Here is a 13,341-nt window from a genome sequence, read left to right on the forward strand (position 1 = left end):
TAGGTATATTACCAGAAATGTCATTACCTCCCTTTCCATAGGTATTGTTGGATTACTGGCGTTTTGGACTAAAATACCCTTAAAATTTTTTTTTAAAAAATATTCTTATTCGGTCATTGAATAATAAAAATTATACGAATGTTAAATTACAAATTTAACCTTAAACTATTTTAGATTTACAAAAAAATCTATAATTAAAATTTTATATGAAGTTCAAGGGTTAAAATAAAATTTTACTCTTTCATTAAACCTTTTTATATTTTCAATTTTGGGATAGAATCAACCTCGCATGCTGCAGTTTACATGATGCTTTCTGCGTTCCTGTCACGCCGGAACATGTGTCCGTTGCCCCTAAAGTAATGGCGAAGTAAAGGTAAATGGTACATAGGAATGCTAAGAGTGTCAAAGCTGTTGAGAGGAATCTATGCCTCTGAACAAGTGTTGACCAGCTACCCAACTCATCTTTTGGGAATTGCTTCCTCATCGATCCTGTCCTTCGATGGGGAGAAGATACAATGCTGTCGAGAACCATAGCTTAGAGACTAATGGTCCTTAGTCGACGCAACCTGAAATCATGTACTCAATTCAGTTCATTTCATTACTACTCGGGACAAGACTAGAAGAATGTCATGCTAAAGCACTAAATCACCATATGTAATGAAAGGCAACGACCGGAATTTTCTAATTTCACGAAAAGAAAAGACCAACAAACTCTGCTTTCATGCAGCAGCCCGGAACTCATATTAACCGAGTATATGTGTGTGTGTGAGAAACTGAGAATATTAACACTATATGTTCACTGGAAATGGCTTTTTTAAATCAGCCTCATAACATTTTGTTTTCCCGATAAAGGGAGAGAAGGGGTCGTCGGGTGTTTGAACCCAGAACCTATGTCGACCATGAAATGGGAACGTAAACACCAAACAAATCCACAGAAACACATACGAATATCTGAAAGATTGACCAACCCTGACAGGAAAATCTTAAAAGAAAGCAGATTAGTATCCGGCTATCCACTGTACTAAATTAAAATTCAGTTGGCAACCGAAATACAAAATTTTGCAAAACATTTTTCTACAGATTCAATCTAAGCTCGAAGATCGATAACATTTTAAAACTTCAAAAATGTCTCAACCGGTAGGAAAACCATAATTTCTTAATAAAACACAATAGCAACTCATGAATTAGCTTCAACAATCACCAATGTTCGATTGTTATATCATAAAGAACAAATCTTCGATTTCCCTTGCACCCGAAAACTATTTATGCTTTAATTATTACTAGAGAGAAAGACACTTGACATAAACTGTTCTCATCTCAGTTAGATAATAATAGATCTTTTACGATTCCTTAATCCCACTTATGCAAACATGCTATCAACTCAGATCCCTAAAACCCAGAAAGAGAAAAAGCCATAATAACATGTTATATCTACACGAAAAGTAAATCTTATCAGAAATCACTAACATGGCATATTTCTATCAAACAAACATAAAATTCAAAACCCATCTCCGTGCTTAAAAATTAAACAAAATCCGGATCCGAAAATGAATCAAACAGTTAATAAAATTAATAAAAAAATACACTTGAGAAAATCAAGGTTAGATCAAAGTGAAGAAGCAAACAATGGGTGTATTGATCTGAATTCTTGGTGTTCTTTCCCTTGCCCTCCCTTTTCGTTGTGTTACAAGTTCACGGCACAGGGGACGATAGGATAGAAAAGATATTAAAGCTTTGGGTAAAGTTCAAAAATAGTCACTAAACTATCCTAAAATTAGTTTTTAGACACTAGTTTTTCAAAAGTCACAAGTAAATATTAAACTTTAAATTTTAGGCTTAAGTACACTTTTACCCTCTAAATTATATACTTTTATCATCTAACAGTTCAGCCGATTTCTCCTGAACATTATAAACATCATCCTATTTAAGAAAATAAAATTCTAAAGACATTAGATAGACAATTCTTTTTCCCATATAAAAATATATAATAATTAATAAGAAACTATATAAATTTACTAATCTTTCATAAAAAAAAGCATATTAAAAAAACTCTAAACGTGCGCTGTTTGAATTACAATCCTATAATGGCATTCCATAATTGAAAAAGTCACAAAAGCAAACATGAAGACAAACGCCTTTGGAGTCTGACCGAGAAAGCAATTCTGGTTCCTCTTTTCGGTTTGTATTTCGATTGTTTTTTACTATAATCTTGGTGCGCCCAATCAATCATCGTCTTCTCCTACCTTTCTCTCCTTTAATTTCTCAAGTAAGATACAATTACATACATTTAATCTTAATCCTGAACGGATTTTTTTAGTGTTCATCTGGTTCAATAATTAACAGTCAACAGTTAGGGTCCCGTGCATAATTCAATTATTTATTTAATTTAATTTTTGTTCTGTTATTTATTGTTCGTTAGGGTTTTGGGGGTTCGTCGGCTTAATCTATTTTGTTGTGGTTGAAGAAGACGTGGGCTGCTTCATGCCTTGCATTGTGTTGTGCGGCGTGCGCCTGCGATGCATGCCGCACGGTGGTTTCGGGGTTTAGTCGGAGGTCTGCGAGGATCGCCTATTGTGGACTATTTGCCCTTTCTCTGATTGTTTCATGGATACTTCGTGAGGTTGCCGCTCATCTCATGGAGAACATGCCTTGTAAGTTTCGTTCTATTTTGCCTCTTTTATTTTATTTTATTTTGGTTATTGCTAATTTTGGTTGATTTCTTTTGAGTATTAATTATTCGGAGTATACTTTGTTGATTTTAAGATTCCAACAATATCTTTGTTACCTGTTGCACTGACCGAGAATGTTGCTACAAAATAGTAAATGGAGTAATATCCAAGCAAAAGCGTATTCAGGGTGCAAAGAAGTTAAATTCTTTTATCCTTTTTTACATTACCATCGTCTTTCACGGGGATAAATGCATTTTAAACATGCTCTCTTAATGTATCAGGTCTTCTAGCAAATTTGAAGAATGCTCCGATTTCCATGTGAATCTGGACATCTACTGCATTACCGTGTTTATTGCTTTGAGTTTAGTATATTGAATCAAACTGATTTCCTGGATTAATTGTGAGCTTGTTCTTTTATACATTTTTCTTTGGTTGCTGGATAACTAGTAGTCCTACCTCACTTCTCTTGGACCATGCTGTCTCGTATAGATTGTCATTATTGATATCGGGCACATTTCATGTGTGATGTTTTGCATGTTTCTCGAGGAAGAAAAGTGAACTTGTTGTCTGTATCTTGCAAGTACCTACTTTGCTGATTTAGTTAATTTAATATTGTTATTTATACAGGGATCAATCATTTTCATAAAATACCCAACAGGGAATGGTTTGAAATAGGTGCGGTGCTCAGCTTGGGAAATTTTCTGTTTTTCACCATCCTTTCATTTTTAATGATTGGTGTGAAAAATCGGAGAGATCCTCGTGATGGATTGCACCATGGTGGATGGATGATGAAAATTATCTGCTGTTCATTTTGGTTATTTTGATGTTTTTTGTTCCTAATGAGATTATCAGCTTTTATGGTAAGTTACACTGCTTGTGTATCATTCTACAAAATTAAGAATGTCATTATTTTGAAAGTCTTTACATGCTATGTAACCACCCGAAAAATTTGAAGAAAAAAAAATATTTAAATCGGTGTAATTTGGTGAAATTTGGTGACTAAATTAAAATTTTTGAAAATTTGTAGGTTATTTTAGAAATAAAGAAAATTTAGGGATCAAATCTTGAATTTACCCAAAGAGTGTCGATAGGTTGGGTTTTATAAACGTGTTTTCCGATTTTAAAATCAGAAAACACAGGTAATTTCTCAAATTTCCTCCTCCCGTGCACTTACTTTCAAGCCTAATTCCGACGCCGTCCGACTTCTGATCGTAAAATTGAAACCATCGTCGTGTTCATCATCGACCCGTGATCAAAACCCAGTAAACCAATTATAGCGACACACTGCCAAACAACGTGAATTTCGAGTCAAAGTCTCGACGTTTTTTAGCACCACCGCTGAGAAAATCTTAAATTCATCTTCGATCGTTGATCGATTTTCGACACCTCCCGCACCATTGTGTTCCTTGTGTCGTTCCGAGTCCGACGGTGTCCTGCCTGTCTCCGTAGGCGACGGCGCGTGAGGGAGGTGGAGCGGTCAAAGTTTTGATCGAAGTGAAATCGAGCTCTCTACCGTTTAAAAATTTGAACCGAGGTTGGTAAGTGACTCAAAATCACTTAAAAGAATTTTTGGAAATTTTTGCAGGAATTTTTGGAGACCAGAGGCGGTCTCACGCGCCCCCACGCACTGCCCCTGCGCATTGGGAAGATTCGAAATAAGGGTTTATATATGTTGGTCGGCTTGACCGGTCCAAACCGATCTGAACCAGTCCGACCCGACCCGTAAACCCGACACGACCCAGTGATATTTTGAGAATTTTTTTAAAAACAGTGACATTCTGGTAATTATTTTTAAAACGATGACACTTTGGGATTTTTTTTAAAAATAGTGTCATTCTGGTAATTATTTTTAAAACGATAATATTTTGGTAATTATTTTTAAAACAATGATATTTTGGTAATTATTTTTTAAAAAGTGATATTTTTGTAATTTTTGAATGTGGAATATTGAACCCTTTACCATAACTTTGATCGGCTTTAAACGACCATTAAGCGACCTTTGATTTTGTTTGAGTATACCTGTTCTGACATTTTTCGACGTGCCGGATATGTTTTCGAGGTCCATTTTGCCAAATTCGAACCCGAAGGCCTCCAAATCATTAGTCAAACCCGTTGACTTTGATTTTGACTAAGAATTTGAATTTTCGAAAAGTCATACTTTATGTTGTTCGACGCCCTGATTCTGATTCCGCACTCTGTTTGGTCAAATTTAGACTCGAAAGCCTTCAAATTGATAGTCAAACCCGAAAAATGCTTATGTACTAAAGAGTTTAAGCTTTGAATGGTTGAGTAAGACTTGGGACTGATAAATTATTAATGTTTGAAGGTATAAGAGACTCTCCTGACCGTTTGACAGCTCGACCCAACACCTCTAGATCAGTTAAGCCGCGTGTGCCAGTATTCACCCGTAAGACTCGTAAATTTTATGATTTCAGAAATTAATTTTGTTACCCGTTAGTAATATAGTGTTATTATGGATTAGGTTCGAAAACAGTAGTAGTGCGTGGCGAGGCCAGCAATCACTAGATCTACTATTTAAAATTGTCGAGGTGTGTTCCCTGTGTACTACTTGATTGTTTTATATGTTTTGAAATATGGTACATTGAAAGCTATGGTTAATGTTTTATTCTCGTAAATTTTATGATTTCAGAAATTAATTTTGTTACCCGTTAGTAATATAGTGTTATTATGGATTAGGTTCGAAAACAGTAGTAGTGCGTGGCGAGGCCAGCAATCACTAGATCTACTATTTAAACATATTGTCGAGGTGTGTTCCCTGTGTACTACTTGATTGTTTTATATGTTTTGAAATATGGTACATTGAAAGCTATGGTTTAATGTTTTATTAATCCACCTATTTACTGGTGATGGTTTATGGAATATGACTGATATATGATTATTGGTTTTCATTTGTATATGATAATATTGAATATGGAATTATGGAAATTTTGCTTACTGCATAAATAATATTTTTGAAATACTGATTTTGGGTTGGATTGCATTACGGAGGTACATCTTTGATCAAGCTGGTAAACCTTATGGACCTAATGTGACTCTTGGGTAGGCTCACAGGCCTCAAGATACTTCATTAGGTTGGCTCCCTTTCCTGTGTGCTTAGGGTAAGCCCTACGGACTTACGGACTTAAGGATACATGCCCCAAAGCATATCTTTAGGTTGGCTTCCTTTATGGTGTGTGCTTAAGGTAAGCCCTATGGACGCAGTTCTGGGGAATTGCGGATGGTGTATAGGAGAAGGGTTTTAAATTACGAGTTTCAAAAGTTAAACTTCATTATGGCTTGATGATGAATTTCTGAACTATTACTCATTTATTGTACCTACTATGATTTTATTATACTATTGGGACACACTGAGCCTAGCTCACTTTTCGAAAATATTTTTCCCTTTCAGATACTGTTGGTTAAATACTCGGATCAAGCACTTGGAGGATCAACATATCTCTTGAAGTATATCGTATTGTAATGTTTTATCTTTTAAGTTGACTCTATTATTGTAACATGAGCCTTATTTTAAAAGTATTGAATTTTATAATGAGTACTCCTTTTGCTAATTTATATTAGTTTACTGAAATTTAGATTTTTAAGACATGTTTTATTTAACTTGTTATTTTTCTCATAATTATGAGTTGATTTTTTATAGTATAATTTATTATAATTTCATAAATGTCATTTATAAATATGATTTTACGTTGATAGAATAACGGTTTCGGAAAAATGTCTTTAATAATCATGAATGTGATCTACTAGACTTAGTCGAAACGCATAGGTCGGGTCTAGGGGGTTACATTTAATTGGTATAAGTGCTTTTGGTTTTTAAACCTCGGACTGTGTATGAGTCCAAATTGAAAATATGATTTTGAAATATTTTACAAAACAAGTTGCTAAGGCCATGTCTCAAAGTTTTTACGGTTTTAATTGTGCTCGATACTCAAAGTGCTTATCTAACCCTAAGTTTTATCTTCTGTAGTAAACTAGAGATATACCAAAATGAGTGCTAGACGTGGACGTCGAACTAGCCGTGAACGAGGTCGAATGGCTAGATTTACAGACCCAATCGATGAGATTCGAGTAGATCCCCCCACCTCCGACAGGTGATCCTACTCCTGTGACCCCGACGAATTTGCTTCATGCCGCTGGTATTGGCATGACTACACCGATCATGTTGATCGAGAGCGGCCTGGGAAATTTTATGGCCCGAACGAGTTCTCTGCACGTCTTGGAAAGAATACTCGTACTTCAGGTCCTTTGAGAAGTAATAACAGTTCTAGGCCTGCAGTATCTTCACCTTCAGTTGTCAGTCGAGGTGGTTCCTTGTCGTTTTATTATGGGCACCTATGTGAGTATTGTGATAGTTGACACAGAGGAGAATGTCATAAGAAGATGGGACTTTGTTATCAGTGTGGATCCAGTGGTCATTTCCGGAGGGATTGCCCACAGTTAGTTTCATCTGAGAGGACAACTAACCAGACTCTTGCGCGTTCCCAAGCATCAGTTCAGACTCCAGCCAGAGATTGTAGTCAGGGAAGACCTTCCGGATCAGTATCCAGAACAGATAGTAGAGCCCGACCTCAGCAGAATAGAGAGCCAATAGTTTCTGAGGCTAGACAGCCAGCGTTGGTTTTTTCCACTAGACGTCGAGATGACAGAGATGTGCCGGAGGTTATTGCAGGTACATTTACTATATATTCTATTCCATACTTTGCATTACTGGACAATGGCTCCACCCACTTATATGTATCGAGTTCAGTATCTCGAAATCTTCAGATTTCGATCGAGAACACTGATAATACTATTACGGTTACGAGTTCAGTAGGACCGGCAGTATTAGTGAATAAAGTATTTCGGCGTTGTCCTCTGGAGGTTCAGGGATAAATTTTTCTCGCTGACCTTATGGAGCTTCCTTTAGAGGAGTTTGATCTAATTCTTGGGATGAATTGGTTGAATAAACACAAGGTAAATCTAGATTACAAATACAAGCGAGCTACTTTGAAGACTTCAGATGGTCGGACTGTTGTGTTAATTGGAGAACGACGTGGCTATATCTGCAATATTGTTTCAGCTATGGAAATTGATCGTATGATCAGGAAGGGATATGAGACTTTCATTGCCTGTATTTTGAACACTAAAGGTTCCTTATCCACGATCGAGGAGATTCGTACAGTTAGCGAGTTTCCTGATGTTTTTCTGGAAGAGTTGCCTGGGTTACCTCATGATAGAGAGGCAGAGTTTGAGATTGAGACATATCCGGGATCTTCACCTATTTCTATGGCACCTTATCGCATGGCTCCAAAGGAACTTAAGGAGTTGAAGGTCCAATTGCAAGAATTATTCGATCGAGGATTTATTCGGCATAGTACCTCACCTTGGGGAGCTCCAGTTCTATTTGTGAAAAAGAATGATGGGTCGCTAAAGCTATGTATTGACTATCGGAAGTTGAACAAGATGACGATCAAGAATAAGTACCCGTTACCCAGGATTGACGACTTATTTGATCAATTGTGAGGAGCTACTGTATTCTCTAAGATTGATCTTCGTTCGAGGTATTATCAATAGAAAGTTAAGGGGTCCGATGTTGCAAAAGCAGCCATTTCACACTAGATATGGTCATTATGAATTCTTAGTAATGCCTTTTGGTTTGACGAACGCTCCCATAGCTTTCACGGATCTGATGAATCGTGTGTTTCGGTCATATTTGGATCAATTTGTCGTTGTCTTTATTGATGATATTCTGGTTTATTCTCGGACGGAAACAGAGCATGATGAGCATTTGAAGATTGTTCTACGGACCTTGAGAGAGCATCGACTATATGCCAAACTAAGCAAGTGTGAGTTTTGGCTTCAAGAAGTGTCGTTTTTGGGGCACATTATTTTTGAAAGAGGTATTCAGATCGATCCAAGCAAGATCAAGGCTATTGTGAATTGGAAACGACCCAAGAACATCTCTGAGATCCGCAGTTGCTTGGGCTTGGCTAGATAATATCGACGTTTTGTCGAGGGCTTCTCGATCATTGCTGCTCATTTGACAAAGTTGTTAAGGAAGAACGTGTCGTTTGATTGGGGCGAGGCACAACATGAGAGCTTTGAGATATTAAAGGAGGTTTTGACTCAAGCACCAGTGTTGATTCAACCAGAGTCTGGGAAGGATTTTACAGTGTATAATGATGCTTCACATTCAGGAATTGGTTGTGTTCTAATGCAGGAGGCTAAGGTAGTGGCTTATGCGTCACATTAACTGCGACCGCATGAGTGTAATTATCCTACTCATGATTTGGAGTTAGCAACAATGATTTTTGCCTTGAAGATTTGGAGACACTATCTTTATGGAGAGAAGTGTTATATTTTCACTGATCATAAGAGCTTAAAGTATCTTCTGACCCAGAAGGAGCTTAATTTGAGACAACGGCGCTGGCTAGAGCTTCTAAAGGATTATGATTGTGTGATTGATTATCACCCTGGTAAAGCTAACATTGTGGCGGATGCTTTGAGTCGAAAGGCGGTATCGGAGTTGAGGTCTTTAATGGCCATGATGAATTTATATGACGATGACACTTTGTTAGTAGAATTACAAGTTAAGCCGACTTTGGTTGAGGAAATTAAAGTTAAGCAGCCCCTTGATAGCTCCTTGCAATCCATTTTTGAGCAAATAGAGCAGTGGACAAGATCATATTACGCCCTTGATCAGGATGAAGTTTTATGCTTTAAGGGTCGATATTGTGTGCCTGATGATTATGAGTTGAGGTAGATTATTCTTAATGAGGCTTACAGTAGTCCATTTGCTATGCACCCCGGTGGAGATAAGATGTACAGGAATTTGAGAGAGAGGTATCATTGGGTCGGCATGAAGAAGGACATATCGGATTTTATGGCTAAGTGTTTGACTTGTCAGCACGTTAAAACAGAACATCAACATCCATCAGGTTTGTTACATCCTATCAAGATTCCTGAATGGAAATGGGAGCGTATTACTATGGATTTTGTTACCGGATTGCCTATGACTCCTTTGAAAAAGGATTCAGTGTGGGTGATTATGGACAGACTTACAAAGTCAACTTACTTCATTCATGTGCGGGTAAATTATACTTTGGACAAGCTGGCGAGATTGTAAATTTAAGAGATTGTTAGGTTGCATGGTGTTCCATTGTCTATTATTTCTGATCGAGATCCTAGATTTACTTCGAGATTTTGGAAGGCGCTACATACGGCTTGGGGAACAAGATTAGATTATAGTAATCATTTCACCCACAAACTGATGGTCAATCTGAGAGAGTGATTCAGATTCTGGAGGATATGTTGCGGTTGCGTAATTGATTTTCATGGTAGCTGGGAGAACTTTTTGTCGTTGGCTGAATTTGCTTACAATAACAGTTATCAAACCAACATTCGTATGGCACCCTACGAAGCACACTATGGGCATAAATGTCGCACCTCTATTTGTTGGACTGAGTTGCGTGAAAGGAAGACGTTGGGACCTGATTTAGTACGTGAGATGGAGGACACAGTCAGATTGATTCGTGACTGTCTGAAAGAGGCATTTGATAGACATAAGTCTTATGCAGATCAAAGGAGAAAAGATATTCAGTTTGAAGTTGGAGATCAGGCCTTTTTAAAAGTTTCACCCTAGAAGAAAATATTGAGATTCGGGCGTAAGGGCAAATTGAGCCCAAGATTTATTGGACCATTTCGTATTTTGAAGAGTATAGGACCTGTTGCGTATCAGCTTGAGTTACCTTCACAACTCAGTCGTATTCATGATGTCTTTCATGTATCAATGTTGAGGCGATATCGTCCAGATCCAGGTCACATCATTCAGGTTGAAGAGATAGAGCTGAGACCTGATTTGTCATATGAGGAGGAGCCCATTTAGATCTTAGAAAGAAATGAGAGAGTTCTTCGGAATAGGTGTATTCCAATGGTAAAAGTTAAATGGAGTAATCGAGGCCCCTCTGAAGCTACTTGGGAGACATTGGAGTCAATGGAGGCTCAGTTTCCTCAACTATTCTCATAAGGTAAATTTCGATGACGAAATTTCTTATAGAGGGGGAGAATTATAACAACCCAGAAAATTTGAAGAAAAAAATGTTTAAATCGGTATAATTTGGTGACTAAATTAAAATTTTTGAAAACTTGTAGGCCATTTTAGAAGTAAAGGAAATTCAGGGACCAAGCCCTGAATTTACCCAAGGAGTGTCGGCAGGTTGGGTTTTATAAACGTGTTTTCTGATTTTGAAATCAGAAAACACAGGCAATTTCTCAAATTTCCTCCTCTATGCGCTTACTTTCAAGCCCGATTCCGACGGCGTCCAACTTCCGATCGTAAAATTGAAACCACCATCGTGTTCATCTCCGACCTGTGATCAAAACCCAGTAAACCAATTATAGCGAAACACTGCCAAACGACGTGAATTTCGAGTCAAAGTCTTGACGTTTTTTTAGCACCACCGCCGAGAAAATCTTAAATTCATCTCTGATCGTTGATTGGTTTTCGACACCTCCCACACCATCGTGTTCCTTGTGTTGTTCCGAGTGCGACGGTGTCCTCCCTGTTTCCGTAGGCGGCGGCGCGTGAGGGAGGTGGAGCGGTCAAAGTTCCGATCGAAGTGAAATCGAGCTCTCCACCGTTCAAAAATTTGAACTGAGGTTGGTAAGTGACTCAAAATCGCTTAAAAGAAATTTTGAAAATTTTTGCAGGAATTTTTAAAGACCGGAGGATGTCTCACGCGCCGCCCCTGCGCGTGGGGAAGATTCGAAATAAGGGTTTATATATGTTGACCGGCTTGACCGGTCTGAACCGGTCCGACCCGACCCGACCCGACCCACTGACATTTTGGGACTTTTTTTTAAAACACTGACATTCTGGTAATTATTTTTAAAACGATGACATTTTGGGAATTTTTTTAAAAATAGTGGCATTCTGGTAATTATTTTTAAAACAATGATGTTTTGGTAATTATTTTTAAAACAATGATATTTTGGTAATTATTTTTAAAAAATGTGATTTTTTTTTTAATTTTCGAATGTATACTATTGAACTCCTTTGACCATAACTTTGACCGGCTTTAAACGGCCATTAAACAACCTTTGATTTTGTTCGAGTATACCTATTCTGACATTTTTCGACGTGCCGAATCCGTTTCTCCAAATTCGAACCCGAAGGCCTCCAAATCATCAGTCAAACCCGTTGACTTTGATTTTGACCAAGAATTTGAATTTTCGAAAAGTCATACTTTATGTTGTTCGACGCCCTGATTCTGATTCCGCAATCCGTTTGGTCAAATTCAAACTCGAAAGCCTTTAAATTGATAGTCAAACCCAAAAAATGCTTGTGTACTAAAGAGTTTAAGCTTTGAATGGTTGAGTAAGACTTGTGACTGATAAATTATTAATGTTTGAAGGTACAAGAGACTCTCCTGACCGTTCGACAGCTCGACCCAGCTCCTCTAGATCAATTAAGCCGCGTGTGTCAGTATTCACCCGTAAGACCCGTAAATTTTATGATTCAGAAATTAATTTTGTTACCCATTAGTACTACTTGATTGTTTTATATGTTTTGAAATATGATACATTGAAAGTTATGGTTTAATGTTTTATTAATCCACCTATTTATTGGTGATGGTTTATGGAATATGACTGATATATGATTATTGGTTTTCATTGGTATATGATAATATTGAATATGGAATTATGTAAATTTTGCTTACTGCATAAATAGTATTTTTGAAATACTGATTTTGGGTTGGATTGCATTACGGAGGTACAGCTTTGATCAAGCTGGTAAACCTTATGGACCTAATGTGACTATTGGGTAGGCTCACGGGCCTCAAGATGCTTCATTAGATTGGCTCCCATTCTTGTGTGCTTAGGGTAAGCCCTACGAACTTACGGAATTAAGGATACATGCCCCAAAGCCTATCTTTAGGTTGGCTTCCTTTCTGCTGTGTGCTTAATGTAAGCTATATGGACGCAGTTCTGGGGAATTACGGATGGTGTACAAGAGAAGGGTTTTAAATTACGAGTTTCAAAAGTTAAACTTTATTATGGTTTGATGATGAATTTCTGAACTATTACTCATTTACTGTACTTAATATGATTTTATTGTACTATTGGGACACACTGAGCCTAGTTCACTTTTCGAAAATATTTTTCCCTTTCAGATACTGTTGGTTAGATACTCGAATCAAGCACTTGGAGGATCAACATATCTCTTGAAGTATATCGTATTGTAATGTTTTATCTTTTAAGTTGACTCTATTATGGTAACATGGGTCTTATTTTAAAAGTATTGGATTTTATAATGAGTACTCCTTTTGCTAATTTATATTGGTTTATTTAAATTTGGATTTTTAAGACATGTTTTATTTAACTTGTTATTTTTCTCATAATTATGAGTTGGTTTTTTATAGTATAATTTAGAGAAAATAACCTCAGTGACCGAAAATGCCTTATAATATACGATTTTAACCAACTTTTTTTGGATTTGCCAAAATGATCAACAAAATCGCAACGCGATCTTAAATTCGTAACGCGAACTTTAATTTTTCAACTCAGTTTCCAGATTCGCAACGCGAATATCCAGATTCGCAAAGCGATTGTAAGATTTGCAACGCGATTTTGAAAAATGTGTTGCGATAGTTAAAATGTGTTGCAAGAGTTTGAA

At 37.1% G+C, this 13,341-nt stretch overlaps 1 protein-coding gene and 1 pseudogene across 1 annotated transcript; one reads left to right on the plus strand and one right to left on the minus strand.

Annotated features, from left to right (window-relative positions):
- Positions 1–220: 220 nt before the first annotated feature.
- On the minus strand, positions 221–1,673 carry LOC120217758. Its single transcript, XM_039214826.1, has 2 exons — positions 1,585–1,673; positions 221–566 (listed from the first exon to the last, which is right to left on the minus strand). Exon 2 carries the CDS (start codon positions 530–532, stop codon positions 263–265), a length of 270 nt encoding a protein of 89 aa, XP_039070757.1. The 5' UTR covers positions 533–566; positions 1,585–1,673; the 3' UTR covers positions 221–262.
- Positions 1,674–2,443: 770 nt separating this feature from the next.
- The window catches only part of LOC120217417, a 15,317-nt pseudogene continuing 4,419 nt past the window's right edge, over positions 2,444–13,341 (plus strand).

The sequence above is a fragment of the Hibiscus syriacus genome, unplaced genomic scaffold (genome assembly GCF_006381635.1).
Source record: "Hibiscus syriacus cultivar Baekdansim isolate YM2019G1 unplaced genomic scaffold, ASM638163v2 tig00110187_pilon, whole genome shotgun sequence".
NCBI lineage: Eukaryota > Viridiplantae > Streptophyta > Magnoliopsida > Malvales > Malvaceae > Hibiscus > Hibiscus syriacus.

Coding starts and splice junctions, on each gene's coding strand:
- LOC120217758 (XM_039214826.1), bottom strand. CDS start 532: ATGGTTCTCGACAGCATTGTATCTTCTCCCCATCGAAGGACAGGATCG.